General features: G+C 43.6%; 1 protein-coding gene across 1 annotated transcript in view; it reads left to right on the top strand.

Moving 5' to 3' along the window:
- The window catches only part of LOC141157421 (cadherin-related family member 3-like), a 67,919-nt gene that overhangs the window by 26,586 nt on the left and 18,577 nt on the right, over positions 1 to 22,756 (top strand). Inside the window, exons 11-14 of the mRNA XM_073644669.1 lie at positions 3,130 to 3,228; positions 6,010 to 6,239; positions 11,879 to 12,050; positions 14,556 to 14,800. Of these exons, the coding sequence (XP_073500770.1) occupies positions 3,130 to 3,228; positions 6,010 to 6,239; positions 11,879 to 12,050; positions 14,556 to 14,800 (746 nt within the window). The remainder of the gene's footprint in view (positions 1 to 3,129; positions 3,229 to 6,009; positions 6,240 to 11,878; positions 12,051 to 14,555; positions 14,801 to 22,756) is intronic.

The raw sequence follows: 22,756 nt of genomic DNA, 5'->3' as shown, positions 1-22,756 counted from the left end.
ATTGGCCTGTATGTATCACCCCCCATCATGGGCCCCTATGTATCATCCTCTCCCCTCCCCCATCATGGGTTCCTATGTATCATCCCTCCCCCCATCATGGGTCCCTATGTATCATCCTCTCCCTCTCCATCATGGGCCCCTATATAGCATCATCTCCCTCATGTGCCCCTATATAGCATCCTCTCCCTCATGTGCCCCTATATAGCATCATCTCCCTCATGTGCCCCTATATAGTATCATCTCCCTCATGTGCCCCTATATAGCATCATCTCCCTCATGTGCCCCTATATAGCATCATCTCCCTCATGTGCCCCTATATAGCATCTCCCTCCCCATCATGTGCCCCTATATAGCATCTCCCTCCCCATCATGTGTCCCTATATAACATCTCCCTCCCAGTCATGTGCCCCTATATAGCATCTCCCTCCCCATCATGTGCCCCTATATAGCATCTCCCTCCCCATCATGTGCCCCTATATAGCATCTCCCTCCCCATCATGTGCCCCTATATAGCATCTCCCTCCCCATCATGTGCCCCTATATAGCATCTCCCTCCCCATCATGTGCCCCTATATAGTATCTTCCTCCCCATCATGCGCCCCTATATATTATAATCTCCCTCCCCATCATGTGCCCCTATATAGTATCATCTCCCCCTCCCCATTCACTCACTACCCTTCCCATTCATAAAAGAAAAAAAAATCTTCTTACCTTCCTGCGCTCCTCCGGCGGCGTCCTTGGCAGCTTCAAGTCGGTGTGGTCTTCTACAGGGCCGCCGACCGATCAGAGGCTGCGCGCTGACAGCAACCCGCCGGCCAGAGGCCTCTTCAGATCACTGCTATACGCTGCACACATCATCAAGAGGAGGTTAAGCGGCGCGCCGAGCGCCCGGCGGCCTCTAGTCAGAAAGACCACAGTTACTGGTGGGGGCCCACCGAGGACCCGGGGCCCGCTGGGGTATCTCCCGGTGTCCCGGTGGGCCAGTCCAACGCTGTATCTATCTATCTATTATCTATCTATTTATTATCTATCTATCTATTATCTATCTATTTATCTATCTATCAATTTAATCTATCGATCTATGTATCTAATATCTATCGCTTGATTTATCCATCTTTGCAGCTCATGTGTTTTTAATCTTACTTTCTATCTGCCTGTCTGTCTATCTATGTATGTATCTAATATGTATTCATCTATCCGGCTAGCTATTTATCTAATATATATCGATCTATCTATGCAATTAATATTTACTCATCTACAGTGGGTACGGAAAGTATTTAGACCCCTTTAATTTTTTCTCTCTCTGTTTCATTGCAGACATTTGGTAAATTCTAAAAAGTTCATTTTTTTCTCATTAAAGTACACTCTGCACCCCATCTTGACTGAAAAAAACAGAAATGTAGAAATTTTTGCAAACTGATAGGACTTGATTTGAAAAGGCACACACCTGTCAATATAAGACCTCGCAGCTCACAGTGCATGTCAGACCAAATGAGAACCATGAGCTCAAAGGAACTGCCCAAGGAGCTCAGAGACAGAATTGTGGCAAGGCACAGATCTGGCCAAGGTTATAAAAGAATTTCTGTATTACTCAAGGTTCCTAAGAGAACAGTGGCCTCCACAATCCTAGACCTGGCAGTTCAGCCAAACCGAGCAATCATGGGAGAAGAGCCTTGGTGAGAGAGGTAAAGAAGAACCCCAAGATGACTGTGGCTGAGCTCCAGAGATGCAGTAGGGAGATGGGAGAAAGTTCCACAAAGTCAACTATCACTGCAGCCCTCCACCATTTGGGCCTTTATGACAGAGTGGCCCGATGGAAGCCTCTCCTCAGTGCAAGAGATATGAAAGCCCGCATAGAGTTTGCTCAAAAACACATGAAGGACTCCCAGACTATGAGAAATAAGATTCTCTGGTCTGATGAGACGAAGATAGAACTTTTTGGTGATAATTCTAAGCAGTATGTGTGGAGAAAACAAGGCACTGCTCATCACCTGCCCAATACAATCCCAACAGTGAAACATGGTGGTGGCAGCATCATGCTATGGGAGGTATTTCAGCTGCAGGGACAGGACGACTGGTTGCAATTGAAGGAAATATGAGTGCGGCCAAGTACAGAGATATCCTGGATGAAAACCTCTTCCAGAGTGCTCTGGACCTCAGACTTGGCTGAGGGTTCACCTTCCAACAAAACAATGACCCTAAGCACACAGCTAAAATAACAAAGGAGTGGCTTCCGAACAACTCTGTGACCATTCAGAGCCCTGACCTAAACCCAATTGAGCATCTCTGGAGACACCTGAAAATGGCTGTCCACTAACGTTCACCATCCAACATGACGGAACTGGAGAGGATCTGCAAGGAAGAATGGCAGAGGATCCCCAAATTCAGGTGTGAAAAACTTGTTGCATTATTCCCAAGAAGACTCATAGCTGTACTAGCTCAAAAGGGTGCTTCTACTCAATACTGAGCAAAGGGTCTGAATACTTATGACCATGTGATATTTCAGTTTTTCTTTTTTAATAAATTTGCAAAAATTTCTACATTTCTGGGTTTTTTTCAGTCGAGATGGGGTGCAGAGTGTACTTTAATAAGAAAAAAAATGAACTTTTTAGAATTTACCAAATGGCTGCAATGAAACAAAGAGTGAAAAATTTAAAGGGGTCTGAATACTTTCCGTACCCTCTGTATCTATCTATCTATCTATCTATCTATCTATCTATCTATCTATCTATCTATCTATCTATCTATCTATCTACAGTATCTATCTTTCCTATATGTCACTGCCTGCCATGGCACACCTGGCTCGTTCATTCTTTACAGTAATATAAGAAATACATGGCAGCCATCCTGCATTTCCCCCCACACCAGCCATTGTCTGCATTGTAGCGCCCCCCAGTGGTAACATCTGATTATTGGGGCGCAAGCAGCTGAACGTTGTCTTTGTAACTTTGTAACCCTCTCTTTAAAAAGAACTTTCTCCTCGAAAATGAGTCCTGAGAAAAACATTTAAAATCCTTCCTAGCCTTCATACAGGCAATGTGGTGCCCATAATGTCTATATATTGTCTACACTCAGAATACGTTTTTGTGTGTCCTCCTCAATATATTAAATAATTCTCATTTATTTCAGTGACGGCCACAATAATCGTGTCTGTGACTCCCGTCAACAATTTTGATCCAGTATTTGATTCGGCAGCGTACACCTTCACTGTGCGGGAAACATCTGAAGGTAGGAAATCCGTCCAGGAAGAAAAAAATGTCTTTATTCTCCATGGCAACCAATCACAGCACAGGTTTCATTTTATCATAGCTGTTTTAAAAATGAAAGCTGAGCTCTGATTGGTTGGATTGGTTGCTAAGGGCAGTTTGAGGCCTGTGAATGTGATTTCTTCCCCCACTTTCTCTAACTTTTTACAAATTTCTTTTTGTATAATTTGTGACTTTGTTATTCTCGCTTTGTGCCCAAAAATCTGTAGTAAATTGGTTAATAAATGTGGGCTGTTGTTTCTAAAAATCAAGTGAAGTCATCATCAAAGTAACACATTGGTTGAGAGTCGACCCAATTTATGAGCAGATAACTCCACTAGAAATCAAAATCCTGCTCCACTTCTATAGTCTCAAAACATTCACACTGATTATTGTTAGCACGACTTAAAAAACCTGAGTAAAAGGCATAATTGCTAACAGGATCAATTTTCTTCGGACAGCCCTGAAAAATGACAAAAAGGTGGGGCTTTGTCAAAACGCTACCCAAAAATAGGATTTTTTTTCCATTTAAAGGTGCAACTGGGTAGTCCAAAGGGTGGGCCTTAAATGCCCCGATTTTTTCCTTGGGGGTATTCCCATCTCCAAGATCCTATCCCAATATGTATTAGGTGTAGGTGTAATAATAATAATAATTATAATAATATTTGCAAATATCTCCACATAGAAATGTAGTATAGTTCTTCTGTTTCGCTATGTTGCTTACCTGATGTGCAGGGAATTGCAGTAGCTTAGATTTCCATGGAAGCGACCACTAACAGCTAACTAACTGTGACTATATGAGTGGTCGTAACCATGGATACTTAAGCTACTGCAATGCCCTGCACATGGGGTAAGCGACATAGTGAAACAGAAGAACTATACTACATTTCTAATTGGAGGGACTTGCTAATATTATTATGATTATCACCTAGTACATATTAAGATGGGAATACCCCTTACAGTGGGGAAAAAAAGTATTTAGTCAGCCACCAATTGTGCAAGTTCTCCCACTTAAAAAGATGAGAGAGGCCTGTAATTGACATCATAGGTCGACCTCAACTATGAGAGACAAAATGAGAAAACAAATCCTGAAAATCACAATGTCTGATTTGGACAGATTTTTTTTTCAAATTTTGGTGGAAAATAAGTATTTGGTCAATTACAAACAAGCAAGATTTCTGGCTCTCACAGACCTGTAACTTCTTCTTTAAGAGGCTCCTCTGTCTTCCACTCATTACCTGTAGTACTGGCTCCTCTGTCCTCCACTCATTACCTGTAGTGCTGGCACCTGTTTGAACTTGTTATCAGTATAAAAGACACCTGTCTGCAACCTCAAACAGTGACACTCCAAACTCAACTATGGTGAAGACCAAAGAGCTGTCGAAGGACACCAGAAACAAAATTGTAGCCCTGCACCAGGCTGGGAAGACTGAATCTGCAATAGGCAAGCAGCTTGAAGTGAAAAAATCAACTGTGGGAGCAATAATTAGAAAATGGAAGACATACTAGACCACTGATAATCTCCCTCGAGCTGGGGCTCCACACAAGATCTCACCCCGTGGGGTCAAAATGATCTCAAGAACGGTGAGCAAAAATCCCAGAACCACACGGGGGGGACCTAGTAAATGACCTACAGAGAGCTGGGACCAACGTTACACAGGCTACCATCAGTAACACACTACGCGGCCAGGGACTCAGATCCTGCAATGCCAGACGTGTCCCCCTGCTTAAGCCATTAGATGTCCGGGCCCGTCTGAAGTTTGGTAGAGAGCATTTGGATGATTCAGAAGAGTATTGGGAGAATGTCATATGGTCAGATGAAACCAAAGTAGAACTGTTTGGTAGAAACACAACTCGGCGTGTTTGGAGGGGAAAGAATGCTGAGTTGCATCCAAAGAACAGCATACCTACTGTGAAGCATGGGGGTGGCAACATAATGCTTTGGGGCTGGTTGTCTGCCAAGGGACCAGGATGACTGATCCATGTACATGAAGAATGAATGGGGCCATGTTTCGTGAGATTTTGAGTGCAAACCTCCTTCCATGAGCAAGAACATTGAAGATGAAACGTGGCTGGGTCTTTCAGCATGACAATGATCCCAAGCACACCGCCAGGGCAACAAAGGAGTGGCTTCGTAAGAATCATTTCAAGGTCCTGGAGTGGCCTAGCTAGTCTCCAGATCTAAACCCTATAGAAAACCTTTGGAGGGAGTTGAAAGTCTGTGGTGTCCAGCGACAGCCTCAAAACATCACTGCTCTAGAGGAGATCTGCATGGAGGAATGGGCCAACATACCAGCAACAGTGTGTGCTAACCTTTTGAAGACTTAAAGAAAACATTTGACCGCTGTCATTGCCAACAAAGGATATATAACAAAGTATTGAGATCAACTTTTGTAATTGACCAAATACTTATTTTCCACCAAAATTTAAAAAAAAATTCTTTCGAAAATCAGACAATGTGATTTTCAGGATTTTTTTTCTCATTTTGTCTCTCATAGTTGAGGTCTACCTATGATGACAATTACAGGCCTCTCTCACCTTTTTAAGTGGGAGAACTTGCACAATTGGTGGCTGACTAAATACTTTTTTTCCCCACTGTAAGTGCCCCGATTTGTTCCCTTTAATAAGTACGCCAAAATGAACGAACCCATAACTCTTCCATTGGCGTTGCAAAATTGTAGCTCATGGCACGGAAATGTTCTTTATATTTGCAAGTGAAGTGAAAACTTACTGAACTAAGCTCATGGTGTTTTGCTATTTAAAGCTGGGACCACCGTGGGTCAAGTGATGGCTACAGACAAGGATCTCCCGAGCTGCATAACATATAAAATAAGAGAAGGCAACAATGACGTTGTCAATAGATTCTGGATTAACCCGACATCGGGAATCATAGAACTTGTAACTCAACTGGATTTTGAAGTAAAAAATAAGCACACGTTGGTTATTGAGGCCACGGACTGTGACGCTGACAAGCCTCGGACTGCTCTTACAACAGTAAGTAAAGCGATATTGTATTACTATGTGACTTGTATAATACATTTATGATCATATATGCACATTCATTCCCAAACTGTTCTATACCGGGCCTCACATTGAATTCAGCAACATAGGATACAGCTCACCATACCTGTATGGATATGATCCCTATGATCCCGGGTGCTCCACAGCCTGAGCAACCATAAACGTAAAAGATTGAATTTCATGTGAAATCCAACCTGAAGAAAAGTCGGCACTCCATTCTGAATTGAATGCTCACCAGTGTGCAGTTTGATAAAAGCGAAGCAGGAACAGAGAAAAAAAGCTCTAACCCCAATTCTTGTAACCTGTCTTGAAAGGAGAAACCTAATGGCACCTATCCTTTAACCAGAAACTAGAGTACAAATATAGTTTTGCTGTCCTTATCCTCCACAACTGCTTTTAGTGCATATACCACTCTAATATATCCAGGAACTGTCCCAATGCTCATGCTCTGTAATTTGACATACAATTTTTTTAAATTGGCATTCTGCATCCATCAGTGTTCTACCAGAACTATAGGAACACTTACTGTTTGTTCCCCACTTCCTAGTATGCGTTGCTTATGCCAAAGGCTTGAGTGCCTTGTAATGAAAGAATGCCGTTGTTACACATCTTTAGACCTGCCCGAAAAGATACAAAGACCCATCCCTTCTTTTTATAATTCGTCTTTATGTCTCTGCTGCTAGAGATGGATTACACTTGACAACAGGCAGTGGACCGTGAATTAGACAGAAGTTATACATCTAGTGGTTGGACTGATTTATCGAGGACAGTCCAACCACTAGATGATATTTAAAACATACAATGTATTGTATGTTTTAAATAAAGTCGTTCTATTTATCCCATTATCTATCAAATAAGATCAAGTTGTCTGAAAGTTCCGTGAATCTAAGTTCTCCTTCAATGGGAGGTTGTAACATCCATGTCGGTACCTGCATTCTCTCTTTACACCTTCGTTGCAGTAGACATAAAACAACAATGCGACAGTTCTGTTTAATTCTCTGTGACTTGTGGTGCCATCCAGACAGGGAGTTTGGGTGTTAATACCTGTCCTAATACCTGGTTTATTATTAACTCTTATTATTAACTCCCTGGGCAGGGCTGCTTACCATAAAAACTACTGAATACCTGTCTCTCACTGTCAGTTATAAGTTCTGCTTTATCTGGTTCACAACCTTGTTCTCTGCTGCTCTTGTGCTAGTGCTCTTCCTGTTTCAGATCATGGCTCGATTTTTGATTATTTTTCTGCCTGATGTTTTTGCCTCTTATCAGAATCTATTGGTTCTGACTCTATCTGACCATTCCTTGCCAGCCTGCTCCGCCAGCCAGCAACTACTCCATTGACTCAACCTAGGGCCCCTATGTTATGCTAAATCCCTACACTGAAGGTTAGGTTCACCCTCTGACCTGATAGATGGAGTAGCTAGCGCAAAGCCTATTCCTGGAATCCTTATTTAGAGCTGCCAGGCTACTACGTACAGAGCTACTTTACAGATGACTGGTTTAAAGAACCAATTTTCAAAATATTTAATTAGGGAAGTCTTGAGTTAAAAGAGGGGTCTCCCAATCAGACCCCGATATGTTATCCAGGAGAGACAGCCAAAGAGCAATAGATAGCCTGACACATCCGTGCATTGCACAGACAATAATTGATTTAAAAATGCAATTCCCAATTTCCCCTGTGGGAGTGCTGCAGGAAAATCTAACACCTGCCAGTTTTCGCAGATCACATATGATTTTTGGGGGGTCCCAGAATTATCTTACCTTTTTAGATGACTCTTTTCACACAAAAAAATCCAGATAGTGAGCCATCCCCTTTAATTTTTAATACTTTTAAAAGAAAATAAACAATTTTTGGCACAAGATCAATATTTGGAGACCATCGTTATACGTGTCCTACAAATTAAGTCAGAACAGGTACAAGGTGAAACCTTTCATAATACAGAGGTTTGGAGTTTCTCAGTATTCCCTTGTTACCTGACACATCGCTACTGCCAGCATTTGTTATTACACATTCTTCTCGCCGCTAATATGGCATTTTCTTGCGGTTGCTATGACGATGACTTCAGGGTAGTAATTGCAGTTTGAATTTCAATTTATAGATCTCCCATGTTGGCAGTAAGTTATTTTTCAGTTTTTACTTCAGTGCTGAGCGCTGCCTCGTGAATCAATAAGCTGAATCATTCTGCAGGCCAGGAGGATGTTGCACGGCCATGTGTAGGAGCCATATTTAATGTTGTTGAGCTGTGAAAATGATTACTTGTCAGTCAGTAAGGATATGCACTAGAAGAAAAGAGCACATTGTAATCGAGTCCAACACTTTTTTGCTGATAAAGTTCTCGATATACCTTCATAGCTGTCAAAGCACCGTTTTTCTAATATTGGAAATAAATTCATCGTTTCTGTCTTCATGTATCTACCACTAGAGGGAGCTTAGGAAGTTCTTGCATACTGAATTGCCTATATGAAATGTACGCAGTAAGCTCTTAAGCTCCCTCTAGTGGCAGTTGCAGCCAGTTCAAATTTATCATTTTTATCTATGTTTATGCAAGGAATTTTTGAATTCTATATCAGAAAATTAATGCTTTGACAGCTATAAAGGTATTTAAAGAGGTTTTATAGAAAAAAAATATATATTTAAGGCTTTAAACAGTGAGCGTTACAATTTATTAATATACAGTTAGGTCCATATATATTTGGACAGAGACAACATTTTTCTAATTTTGGTTCTAGACATTACCACAATGAATTTTAAACAAAACAATTCAGATGCAATTGAAGTTCAGACTTTCAGCTTTCATTTGAGGGTATCCACATTAAAATTGGATGAAGAGTTTAGGAGTTTCAGCTCCTTAACCCTAGAACGCATACCTGGGGCCTCGCAGGCCCGCCCTGTTAATTGTTTTCTATTTTCTGCAAGATTACTTTAGTTAGAATTTTGAAACTCTAGTTATTCCTCAGGTATATAGTTGTTTGTCATTTTTGTTTGAGTTATTCCATGTTATTTGCACACGGGCCTAAAAGGCCCCAGGTATGTGAAAAAGTAGATTTTTATGGTCATGCGTTCTAGGGTTAACATGTGCCACCCTGTTTTTAAAGGGACCAAATGTAATTGGACAGATTAAATAATTGTAAATAAAATGTTCATTTCTAGTACTTGGTTGAAAACCCTTTGTTGGCAATGACTGCCTGAAGTCTTGAACTCATGGACATCACCAGACGCTGTGTTTCCTCCTTTTTGATGCTCTGCCAGGCCTTCACTGCGGTGGTTTTCAGTTGCTGTTTGTTTGTGGGCCTTTCTGTCTGAAGTTTAGTCTTTAACAAGTGAAATGCATGCTCAATTGGGTTGAGATCAGGTGACTGACTTGGCCATTCAAGAATATTCCACTTCTTTGCTTTAATAAACTCCTCGGTTGCTTTGACTTTATGTTTTGGTTCATTGTCCATCTGTAGTATGAAATGACGACCAATCAGTTTGGCTGCATTTGGCTGGATCTGAGCACACAGTATGGCTCTGAATACATCAGAATTAATTTGGCTGCTTCTGTCCTGTGTCACATCATCAATAAACACTAGTGACCCAGTGCCACTGGCAGCCATGAATGCCCAAGCCATCACACTGCCTCCGCCGTGTTTTACAGATGATGTGGTATGCTTTGGATCATGAGCTGTATCACGCCTTCACCACACTTTTCTCTTTCCATCATTTTGGTAGAGGTTGATCTTGGTTTCATCTGTCCAAAGAATGTTCTTCCAGAACTGTGCTGGCTTTTTTAGATGTTTTATAGCAAAGTCCAGTCTAGCCTTTTTATTCTTGATGCTTATGAGTGGCTTGCACCGTGCAGTGAACCCTCTGTATTTACTGTCATGCAGTCTTCTCTTTATGGTAGATTTGGATATTGATACGCCTACCTCCTGGAGAGTGTTGTTCACTTGGTTGGCTGTTGTGAAGGGGTTTCTCTTCACCATGGAGATTATTCTGCGATCATCCACCACTGTTGTCTTCCGTGGGCGCCCAGGTCTTTTTGCATTGATGAGTTCACCAGTGCTTTCTTTCTTTCTCAGGATGTACCAAACTGTAGATTTTGCCACTCCTAATATTGTAGCCATTTCTCGGATGGGTTTTTTCTGTTTTTGCAGCTTAAGGATGGCTTGTTTCACTGGCATGGAGAGCTCCTTTGACCGCATGTTTACTTCACAGCAAAACCTTCCAAATGCAAGCACCACACCTCAAATCAACTCCAGGCCTTTTATCTGCTTAATTGAGAATGACATAACGAAGGTATTGCCCACACCTGTTCATGAAATAGCCTTGGAGTCAATTGTCCAATTACTTTTGGTCCCTTTAAAAACAGGGTGGCACATGTTAAGGAGCTGAAACTCCTAAACCCTTCATCCAATTTTAATGTGGATACCCTCAAATGAAAGCTGAAAGTCTGAACTTCAACTGCATCTGAATTGTTTTGTTTAAAATTCATTATGGTAATGCTAGAACCAAAATTAGAAAAATGTTGTCTCTGTCCAAATATATATGGACCTAACTGTAGTTGTGGTAAGCAGTGGCAGTGCCACGGGTGTGTCAGAAGTGACAGACAGTCGCCCTGCAGTTGGTTGCAGAAGATCTCTTCATTTGGCATCACAGACACCTTCGTAGCTGTCTCACTCTAGGACCCAGTGGCTATCTCCCCCCGGCTAATTGACATCCAGGCTGGTTGTTTAAATACTGGCTGTTGCTAGAGGAAGGTGCCGGTGATGCTCACATGTTTCTTGGTGATTGCTTGGAGCTCTCAGACTTCTACTTCCTCTGTGGTGCTAGGAGGACGTTGGAGTTATTTTTCTGAAGTCGGCTAAAGCTAAGCTACTTTCCCTTGTTTGTCCCCCCTTGTTGTCTTTAGTGGTCAGTGGGGATCAACTAGTGCTCATATCCCCCGTCCCTATCAAGGGCTTAGTGCTAGGGTAAAACAGAGTTTAGGTTCCTGTGCGTGATTGGTGAGGAACCAATATAGGGACGTTTAGGGGAGACAGGGTGATATCTGCTCAGCTTAGGAGGTCTCCACTTCCCCTGTTACCTAGAGTCTGGGCCCCATTTTCCCCTTCTTTTTGTGTTGCACTGAGTCTTTCCCCCACCTGGCGTGATAGGTGGAACTTGAAACTCATGGGCCCCAATGAAAAAGCTCCAACGTGGCCCTGATTCATGTAAATATTTAATACTATTGGTCTTTTCTAGTAAGCCAAAGGGACTTTTTGGGCCTTTTAGGCTACAGGGTCTGTGTGCGATTGCAACCCTTGCACCTATTGTAGTTACGCTCCTAGTGGTAGGCTAGATGCCTTGATCCTCCAGTAGCTACTCCACTTTACCTCTGGTCCTGTGTCTAACATATGAAACAGTGTGAGAAGCCAGACTACCTATTCCAATTTCTAAGCCAGCCCCTACTCTGTCTCTGCATATGCTTTGACAAAATCTATTGAAATAAGGAGTTAGACAGCCCCCTTCATACACGGATCTGGTAATCTGCAGGAAGCATTTGTGACCCAGGATGGAGTGGCTACCAGAAATGACTCCGAGCACCTGCTCCTTCCAAATGTATTGACACTTTATTTATTGCTTCTGCAAGGTCACCGTTGATGTAATAGAAGAGAATGATGAGGCTCCGGTGTGTAGACCATCTAGGTATACCGCCACCATCTATGACAACATCACTGCAGGGATAAACATCAACAATTTCCGCCTCAGCTGCAATGATCGAGACTCGGAAAATACGGACATGCGATTTGAAATTGCTTCAGGTGGAAAATGTTTTCCTTATGCATGCCTTTAATTTATGGTTTCCAAAATTTGCTTGGGAAGGAGGTGGGAAGAGAAACTTTCTAACTGAGTATGGGATCCTATCGGCACTGCTCCATGGGAAAAAACATCCAAGTTATCTCTATGGATAAAAGAGAAAACTATAATGCTACTGTCAACTATTGAAAGTAGTTGCCGTGTAAATCAATGTCCAACCCTTTAAGGATCCTTGCAAAATGACCAAGGGTTACTAACCAATTCAGATACCCATCTGCAGACAGCTGTTTTGGCGAACTTGTCCTCCATTGTTGTAGATCAGAACTTCACTGGATGAACGGAATCCCCATTACAAGACCAGCTGAATTGCTTCCACCCAAAGATGAGTCAAAGGCTGCTAATTTATCCGTCAAACCGTGTTCTGCACTGATGAGGGGCAAGAACCCTGAAACAGCTGACTACAAATGGATCTCTGACTTGGCTAATATCCCTAGTCATGTTGCATGGCTCTTTAAAGTGGCAGTATGATCTTTTCACGTGTACCTAGGTCATATAAAGATAACCAATATTCCCTTTATCTTCTACTTTTTTCTTCTTTTAACATGTCATAACTGCTGGAGTAGCAGAGATTGTAGCAGCTATATGGCCCCATTAGCAGACAGTCTACTGATCATAGGGGCTTATAGGCGAAGAACATCAGTGGTCACAACAAAGTAAACTTAAAGAGGTTGTCCACTACTTTTACATTGATGGCTTATCCTTAGGATAGGTCATCAATGTCTGACTGGCCGGGGTCCGACACCCGGCACCCCCGCCGATCAGCTCTTATCGGTGTGGGTGGCTGCCAGCCAGAAATACTCATTTGCTGAGCTGCTCCGTCTACTTGTAGTGGCCGCCGCAGGATACTACACATCCACCTCCTATTGATTTGAATAGGAGGAGGATGTTCAGTACCAAGCCCCGGCCACTACAAGTAGACGGAGCAGCTCAGCAAGTGAGTACTTCCGGCCGCTGATAACAGGTTATTGGCGGGGGGTGTCGGACTTTGACCGATCAGACATTGATGACCTATCCTAAGGATAGGCCATCAATGTAAAAGTAGTGGACAACTTCTTTAAAGTTAGAGGTGTTACTTGGAATTGTAACTATGGTTCTGACTTCAAGTCTCAAAGTCAGAAGAGCAGCTCTGAAGCACAAAATTCTGCTCTTCAAAGAGAAATACTGAGTAGACCAAAAATAAAGGAACACCATTTATTAAGCATGTGCACATTTCATTACATGGTGCATTGCAAAATCTGTAACAGGACCCCTCACCTACTATGTGAGACTCATAATTATACCTACCAACTTTTTTGTTACGTCTGGGAGGCTTCAAGAAAAAAAGTGAGTTGGAAAATCTCACAGGGTTCGTAATAGCCTCCCGAATCCTCCTAGAAAAAAGTGTATCCAGAAGGTTTCATTTGTGTGACACCATTAGAAATAGCCCCTGGGATCGAAATGGACATTCAGGGTGTGCAACAGGTCTGCAACGGAAAATGTTTTAGGTAGCGTGCATGGCGTACCACATTGTGCCATTGTGTTACAATACTGGTGTAGTACTGCTTGAAACCAGTGGCTGAAGGAGCACGAGCAGGAACAGCAAGCGGTAGTAGAAGTTCTTGGAGTTTAGCAAAGGAAGGAAAGGTAGGAAACAATTCACAGATAGGTGAGAACAGTCTGGGTAAGAATGTTAAGGAGTTGGATACTGAAACTAGGCTAACAGCTAGACACAATACTCAAGCAATGAGTGAGAGATCCATTCAGCTTTAAGTAGGCCCAAACAGGAAACAAGATGAATCCCACAGGTTCAGAATCTGCCATCTTGGTAAAGGGCAATTGTAGAACACAACAGCAGCCTCCAGTGGTAAGGAGTCGGATTGCAGCACAATTATTAAGGTGAACAATAGCAGCCACTAGTGGTCAAACTATAGAAGGACGCCAGTAATTCTGAGAAATCGCTCGTGGGTGGCAAGTTTTGTAATGATACTGGTACTTCTGCTGTTTGGCCACCTTCAGTGCAAATCCTACTTCTGCTCCAGCATAACTATGCCCCTGGTGTCACTATAAAGTTCTAGTAGAGCCCAGTATTTTGGGACATCCAGGTGTGTAGCTGAGGGTAGGATATGATCGTACATGTGGCTTGCGGCACGGTGCCAATTTAAGGGGATGCCAATAAGCCACTGTTGCCTGTCCGGTGTTTTTAGTTAACAGGACTACCAAAACTTGGCTTCGGATTAAAAACTTCCTTTACTTGGCACAAACAGATTTTTAGAACAAATGAAGTTTACGACTTACACCACCTTTTGATTTTTGTAAAAAATCTATGACATTTTCTCTAAATGGACTTAATAACCGTGCATCATTTATTACCGAGAAGCTCGGATGGATCTGTTATTCTGCAAAATGTCGCTAATTACAGGAAGAACGGACATTGTCTTAACACAAATTACTCTGCTTTTTTTTTTCCCCAGGAAACATTAATAATCACTTTGCTTTCGATCCCACTCGCGGCTCTCATAATCCGAAACTGATTGTGAAAACCCCTTTTGATTTTGACCATGGCGCTGACAGACAGCAGAGTTACAACCTAGTAGTCCACATCATTGATGACAATGTTAAGAACGGCCGCGTTCAACAGCCAAGGACGGGGACAACCGTGATAATGGTAAATGTGGTCCGGACAAATACGCCACCTCCACCTACGACTGACTTCTATGTAAGTGTTAGAGGAGACCCCTTATTACTTACTTATTGACCATATACAATGGGTGTAAGACCATCTAATGTGTATTGGAGGAACCGCGCTGTGCCGCAATCACGTGTGACATCTGGGTACAGGTAGAGTCAGACAGCCATATAAAACAGGCGAGGATCGCAACGCAATGCTCGGACTGGCTGTCAGCTCTTCCCACCCGAGCATGACGTCATGTATTTCTATGAAGATGTCATGCTCGAGTAGGGAGAGCCGACGGCCAGTCCAAGCATTGCGTTGCGATCCTTGTCCGAGTTATACAGCTGCCTGACTCTTCCCTAAGATCGATATTCATGCTGGGTTTTACCCAGGAGATAAATGATCTCAAGTTCGATCGGCAGCTGCTCATTCCTTTTTCCCTATTAGCAGACCCAAGCTTACATGTCGAATTTGGTGTTGTCTACTTCAGAAGACATTATTAATTTTTACTTAACTGCGTGTATTTTGGGATAAAAATAATTTTTGCAATTGAGTTTCATTACAAATTTTGCACAGTTTGGCTTTTACAGGTTCTTTGTTTCCTGCACATTCAACTTTGATGTGGTCTGTGGTCGTAAATCAACTGAGCGGAGCTCAGAAAAAAGATGGATAAATGAGTTAAAGGGAACCTGTCACCAGAAAACAATGCTATTAACCTGCAGATATGAGGTTAATCTGCAGGTTAATAGTGTTATTAACTAGACCAGTGCCCGCACTTGGCTGTGGGGAGAAAATTAACTTCATTCCTCCCCCAGTAGAGGTCCAGTTTCAGCCATGGGGCGGCACCAGCACTGGTCCGGATTCTCAGTTAACTCATTCCGTAGCCAGTACCACACAGAGGCTATAGGAGTCAAATAGTGAAATTTTTAAAATTAAATTCAATTGCAAAAATTACTTTTAGCCCCAATTACAGAGAGATAATTAAAAAATTGTCCCCGAAAGTGGGCAACCCAGAGGCGGACAGACCATTGGGGCAACGTGTGCAGCTGCACGCCAAAGAGGTAATGGGGCTCATTTCCTCCTCCAAAGCAGGTGGAATTGTGCATTACGATGAGATATTGGACTGCAAAGGGCCTATATATTATTGTTGCACAGGGGCCCTCTTCTGTCTGTCGGCCAGTGGAGTAACCCCTACGTATATGGCTTGTATTAGTGTTGTGACAAAGTCACTGACAAAGTACTGGAGTGGAGATATGTAGCACTGAGGTTGTTAGCTCCAGTAATTAAAAATAGGAAAAAGGTTCCAGCACACGAGTGGGTTAAACAGCCATCTTAGTGCTAGGGTGATTAAACACCTGTAGAGAGGGAGGAGGTCAGAGGATAAAATCCCAGCCTGGAGAGCATTTTGTGTCCAGGTGGGCTGGAGGTGAAAGCTCTGAGCTGTTTGTTTCACACATGCTGGATGTATGGAGATGACGCGCCCCCTGGGCCTGTGCTGTGCAGGGGGATACCCGGAGCCGGATCGCTGGGAGTTGTAGTCCTCCGTGGCGGTGACCCGGTCCGTGCCCAGGGCGGTCAAACCAGTGGCAGTCTTAAGTAATAACAATGTCCGACTACGCCACCCGTGGATTGCGGTCAGTGGGGACCGCCGCTGCGCTGCAGACCGCTGAGGATGATGTTGTTTGCGCAGCCGAGTATGGGATAACTCCCCACGGGAGAAGTATTGCCTCAGGGCAGCTTGTGTGGATGATGGGAGTGATGGTGTGAGCGTCCCAATGGTAATGGTGCTGGTGCGGCGATGAAACACAGAGACGTGTGGTGCAGTTCAGGGTCTTTACTGATGGTATAAAGCAGACCCTCCCGGGAGTACTGGTTAGCAGTAGGGGCCTTGTCAGTCTGTGAGCAAGCAGGATCTCCCCTGGCCAGGTGGAGTTGTAGGCCTCCCCGACTATCTGCACTCTTTCCTGGCTACCTTGCTCTATGCGGGTAGAAGTAGCCCACGTCCCTGAGTATACCGTGTGGTGCTCACCCGTATGGCCGGTGACTTGGGGCCTTCCGTTAGCCTCCGCTTCACGATGGCGGCGCTGGTCCCTTGCTTGTGACCGTGCCTTCGGGTTTCTAAGGCCAGAGGACATGGAATCCCCTGCCGGTTGGATTCTGCTGCTGGACCTGGATGTCCCCACAGCCTCGGACTCCGTGTCCGGGTTAGTGTCTTCAGCCAAGGCGAGCTATCTAGCTTCCAGCCTCTGGCACTCACTCCTGCTCCTACAGAGCTCCTGTTGTCACTTTCCCTGTGTCTGCTGTCCTCCAGACCTGACTGCGTCTCTGTCTGGGACTTCACTCTCTAATCCCGCCCCAGACCCAGTTTATAAGGGCAGATTCCTCCCCTCCCAGGTCTGGGTGGGCCGTGTTGCATGCTTAGGGCTCCTGACCAGAGAAACCTCCCACTTGCTCTCAGACATAATATTTCTATTACTGTGGCAACCAGACCCCTGGGGTGCCACATTCCCCCCTAGTAAATTTTAGTACTCCGGGACTAAACACATTTTTTTTTTAAAGAAACATAAATGCAGGGTATAAACGATAACACAATAACATATTTACAAGAAGCTTTAGCTCTTTAAAGGTCACGGCGTGTCCGCAACCGGGTGTCCATATCACCCAAGGTGAAGTTTTAAGCGAAGTAGGGGACCTGTCCAAAGCAAACCCCTTGCGTTGGCCTTGGGCGTGGCTGCAAGGCTGGAGCTAGCTACTTTGGGCCGCAAGGAGGCCACGCCAGACAGGTTTTCTCTTCCGCGGCCGTCTTCACAAGAGGCACCAAGGTGCAACTATCTATAAAATTGTTCCGGTTATCCAGTGTCCATAACCTGTTAGTCCAAAGAAATCTGCAGGGTAACTGAGAAACATAATTAATAACAGGCAACAAACATAAACCATAAACATTTTCAAGAAACAGGTAAATTTACAGTGCATTAGTTTAGAGTTTCCAGCGAGCGGGCATCTGACCTCTAGTGACTCTAGTGGACCTACGGAGCTCACTAACTGGTCCTGCACTACAGGGTGTAGGAGGTGTTATGGGTAAGCTGGGCAGCTGTCTGCGTACTCTTTGGCTCACTAGGGGCACGGCAGGCTCACTACTAGCAGAGGGTTGATTCTCCTGGGCTGCTGGTGTGGACTCTTCTGCCTCCTGGACTGGCTGCTCTTCCAGCTCTACCTGGTCTTCTGTAGGCACTTGAGGGGCTGGCTGGAGAAAGGTGAGGACGGGCACCACGATAGCGTTGTTTACTTGTGTCCAGGACCGGGGAAAGTCTCCGAGTACGGTGGTGATCATTTCCTCCTTTTCCTCTACGGGTTGAGGGTCTTCCTGATCTTCATCCGTGCTTTGCAACTTCTCGGGGCACTTTTTCAGGTGGTCTCTGGAGACAGTGGCTGTGGTCTCTCCTCCATCCTTGCTGATGACGTACACCTTTGGATTATTGTGGCTTGAGGGCAGTACGGTGTACGGGTCCTTTTCCCACTGGTCGTCCAACTTATGGAGCCGCCTTTTTCTTTTCAAGACCTGCTCTCCAGGTACCAGGGGAACAGCGGGAGCATGTTGGTTATAAGTCCTCTCCTGCCTTTCTCTTGATTGACAGAGACTTCGCTCGACGCTCTCCTGTACCTTCCGGTACTGCTGCTGCCGTTCTGTATCCCAGTCTGTCTCTGGCGAGGTGTCCTCGGGTATCAAGACTAGAGATGAGCGTTGTTCTACTCGAACTGCTCGCCAATCTCAAATTCGAGCTGTTTTGGGCGGTGTTCGAGCCGTTCGGCGAACACGAACAATTTGAGAAAAATTCGGCTGTTCGAGGTTATGTTCGATAACTGTTCGTGCACCAAAATCATAACTGGATTTTTTCTCAGTAATGATGAAAATTAATGTTAATACGCAGTTTGAGTGTACAGCGGGGTGGGGGGAGGGGCAGGGGATGGATCTCTGCAGGAACAATGAAGATCTCCATTTTTTTTTCTCTTTCCCGCATTTACAGTGGGGAGGTGCAATCTGTCAGCCTATCAGCAGCGCACACACGGAGCGAAGTGCTTTTTTTCACACAAGCAAGGGCATGTGTCATTGGCAGTGTATGTCACATGTCCTTGCCCTATAAGACCAAGCCATTTTCCCCGTCGCCACCATTTTCTCACTGCTGCAGCTGCGTGTTAGACGGCACCGCTGTTGCTGTGTGTGCTATACCTTGTTAATTTCAAGCCAATTTTCGCACAAATATACAGATAGCTTGGGAGTAGGGAATAGTTGTGATTGCAGTCCTTTTAAGGACTAGGTTACAGCATTTCCTACGACTTTTATCAGGCAGGTCTGTGCTCTTAAATAGATAGGTTGTGGGAGTAAAGACTAATTGTAATTGGAGTCCTTTTCAGGACTAGGTTACATCAGTTCCTATCAGTTTTTGCCAGGCAGGTCTGTGCCAGTGCTGTGCAAGTTTTATTCACAGCATTTGGCTGAATCTAGCAAAGCTAATCCTTTTTGGCCTATTGCAGAGTGTGTTAGTCAGTGGAGTAGCCTATCTGTGTTGCAAGATATACCACCTGTGTATAGAATACCAATTTTTTTACTGCACCTAGTGAAGTAAAATCTTTTGGGCATAGCATCATTCTATTAGTCCATCTATACTGACCTCCATCAGGTTGCAAACTGAATCTAATTTTTTTCTGCATCTAGCTCTGAAAAAATATTGGGCTTCTAGCTGTGTGTGGGTCTTGTTCTATTAATCCATCTATACTGACCTCCATCAGGTTGCAAACTGAATATAATTTTTTTCTGCATCTAGCTCTGAAAAAATATTGGGCTTCTAGCTGTGTGTGGGTCTTGTTCTATTAATCCATCTATACTGACCTCCATCAGGTTGCAAACTGAAAATAATTTTTTTCTGCATCTAGCTCTGAAAAAATATTGGGCTTCTAGCTGTGTGTGGGTCTTGTTCTATTAATCCATCTATACTGACCTCCATCAGGTTGCAAACTGAATATAATTTTTTTCTGCATCTAGCTCTGAAAAAATATTGGGCTTCTAGCTGTGTGTGGGTCTTGTTCTATTAATCCATCTATACTGACCTCCATCAGGTTGCAAACTGAATATAATTTTTTTCTGCATCTAGCTCTGAAAAAATATTTGGCCTTCTAGCAGTGTGTGGGACTTGTTCTATTAGTCCACCTATACTGACCTCCATCAGGTTGAAAACTGAATATATTTTTTTCTGCATCTACCTCTGAAAAAATATTGGGCTTCTAGCTGTGTGTGGGACTTGTTGTATTAGTCCATCTATACTGACCTCCATCAGGTTGCAAACTGAATATATTTTTTTCTGCATCTACCTCTGAAAAAATATTGGGCTTCTAGCTGTGTGTGGGTCTTGTTCTATTAATCCATCTATACTGACCTCCATCAGGTTGCAAACTGAATCTAATTTTTTTCTGCATCTAGCTCTGAAAAAATATTGGGCTTCTAGCTGTGTGTGGGTCTTGTTCTATTAATCCATCTATACTGACCTCCATCAGGTTGCAAACTGAATATAATTTTTTTCTGCATCTAGCTCTGAAAAAATATTGGGCTTCTAGCTGTGTGTGGGTCTTGTTCTATTAATCCATCTATACTGACCTCCATCAGGTTGCAAACTGAATATAATTTTTTTCTGCATCTAGCTCTGAAAAAATATTTGGCCTTCTAGCAGTGTGTGGGACTTGTTCTATTAGTCCACCTATACTGACCTCCATCAGGTTGCAAACTGAATATATTTTTTTCTGCATCTACCTCTGAAAAAATATTGGGCTTCTAGCTGTGTGTGGGACTTGTTGTATTAGTCCATCTATACTGACCTCCATCAGGTTGCAAACTGAATATATTTTTTTCTGCATCTACCTCTGAAAAAATATTGGGCTTCTAGCTGTGTGTGGGTCTTGTTCTATTAATCCATCTATACAGACCTCCATCAGGTTGCAAACTGAATATAATTTTTTTCTGCATCTAGCTCTGAAAAAATATTTGGGCTTCTAGCAGTGTGTGGGACTTGTTCTATTAATCCATCTATACTGACCTCCATCAGGTTGCAAACTGAATCTAATTTTTTTCTGCATCTAGCTCTGAAAAAATATTGGGCTTCTAGCTGTGTGTGGGTCTTGTTCTATTAATCCATCTATACTGACCTCCATCAGGTTGCAAACTGAATATAATTTTTTTCTGCATCTAGCTCTGAAAAAATATTGTGCTTCTAGCTGTGTGTGGGTCTTGTTCTATTAATCCATCTATACTGACCTCCATCAGGTTGCAAACTGAATATAATTTTTTTCTGCATCTAGCTCTGAAAAAATATTGGGCTTCTAGCTGTGTGTGGGTCTTGTTCTATTAATCCATCTATACTGACCTCCATCAGGTTGCAAACTGAATATAATTTTTTTCTGCATCTAGCTCTGAAAAAATATTGGGCTTCTAGCTGTGTGTGGGTCTTGTTCTATTAATCCATCTATACTGACCTCCATCAGGTTGCAAACTGAATATAATTTTTTTCTGCATCTAGCTCTGAAAAAATATTTGGCCTTCTAGCAGTGTGTGGGACTTGGTCTATTAGTCCACCTATACTGACCTCCATCAGGTTGCAAACTGAATATATTTTTTTCTGCATCTACCTCTGAAAAAATATTTGGCTTCTAGCTGTGTGTGGGACTTGTTGTATTAGTCCATCTATACTGACCTCCATCAGGTTGCAAATTGAATATAATTTTTTTCTGCATCTAACCCAGCCAATAGTTTTGGCCTAATACCACAGTTTGGCCACTCAGCTCTGCTCGGTTACCATCCATTGTTTTTTTGTGCAAACAACTCCAGAGTTGTGAATTAGTTAACCACCAAAATGAGTGGAAAATGTCTACTTCTTTTAGCGGACAATGTGATAAGATCCCTTTCTTACGGCCACGCCAATCGCTACAAATTCCAGATGAGGCACAAAAACAGCAGGTGCTTCAATGGATATCAAGTGCTCCTTTAAGTGGGCTCTCCTCCACATCAACTTCAACATCACAAATACTCCAGTCCTCAAAGGTGTCACCCAAATCGCACTTGCTTCCTCACAGCTCCCAAATCTCCAGCTGCCCGTCTGAGTATGAGGTAGAACAGATGGTTGAGTCTGCAGAGCTGTTTACTCATACTATAGCCTGGGAATCAGAGGTCGACTCCAGCGCTTCTGTGAATCCAGACGAGGAAATGATCTGCACTGATGCCCAGAATCTTTATGAGTCGGATCCAGGACCAGACGCAGAAGGTTCTGACCATAATGTAGACCCTCATTCCCAAACTGTAACTCCTGTTGGTGGAGACAATGAGGAAGACGATGATAAGACTCAAATACCTGATTGGAGCGACAACTTTAGTTTTTTGTCAGGGCAGGAACAGGTTGGCTCTGAGGACGACGGGTGTGATAACACACAGGGTGATGATGATGAGGTTGGAGATCCCACTTACTGTCAACCCACAGTCAGCCAAGAGATGAGGTCAGCAGAGGAGGTGGAGGAAGATGCTAGTGACGACGAGGTCAGGTTGCGCCTTCCTGGACAGAGACGTAGTACTGGAAGCACGTCAACAACTGCATCCTCAAACACAACTCTGCCTCTCACCACAAGTCGTGGTGGCTCTTCAGGTCGCATGGGTGCTAAGCCTTGCATAGCCTGGGCATTTTTTCAGATCGATAAAGATGACCCAACTCGTGTTATCTGTAACATTTGTCAGCAAAAGCTAAGTAGAGGCCAAAAAATACATAGTTTGAGTACTTCATGCATGAACCGGCACATGGACATGAAGCATAAGTTGCAGTGGGAAGCTCAGTGTGCTACAATGCGGCCTAGCCGGCAGGGCCAACCACCGTCTGCCATATCTTGTGCATCCGCGGCCTCTTCATCCACTGTGACTAGGGGGGACAGCAGTCACACCTGTTTTGGGGCGCAGACCTGCCACCTCTT

This window comes from Phyllobates terribilis, unplaced genomic scaffold, assembly GCF_046119375.1.
Source record: "Phyllobates terribilis strain yellow unplaced genomic scaffold, ASM4611937v1 Scaffold_8__6_contigs__length_399053987, whole genome shotgun sequence".
Taxonomy (NCBI): Eukaryota; Metazoa; Chordata; class Amphibia; order Anura; family Dendrobatidae; genus Phyllobates; species Phyllobates terribilis.
Note: the sequence above shows the minus strand (reverse complement) of the source record. Positions and strands in the feature narration are given on the sequence as shown.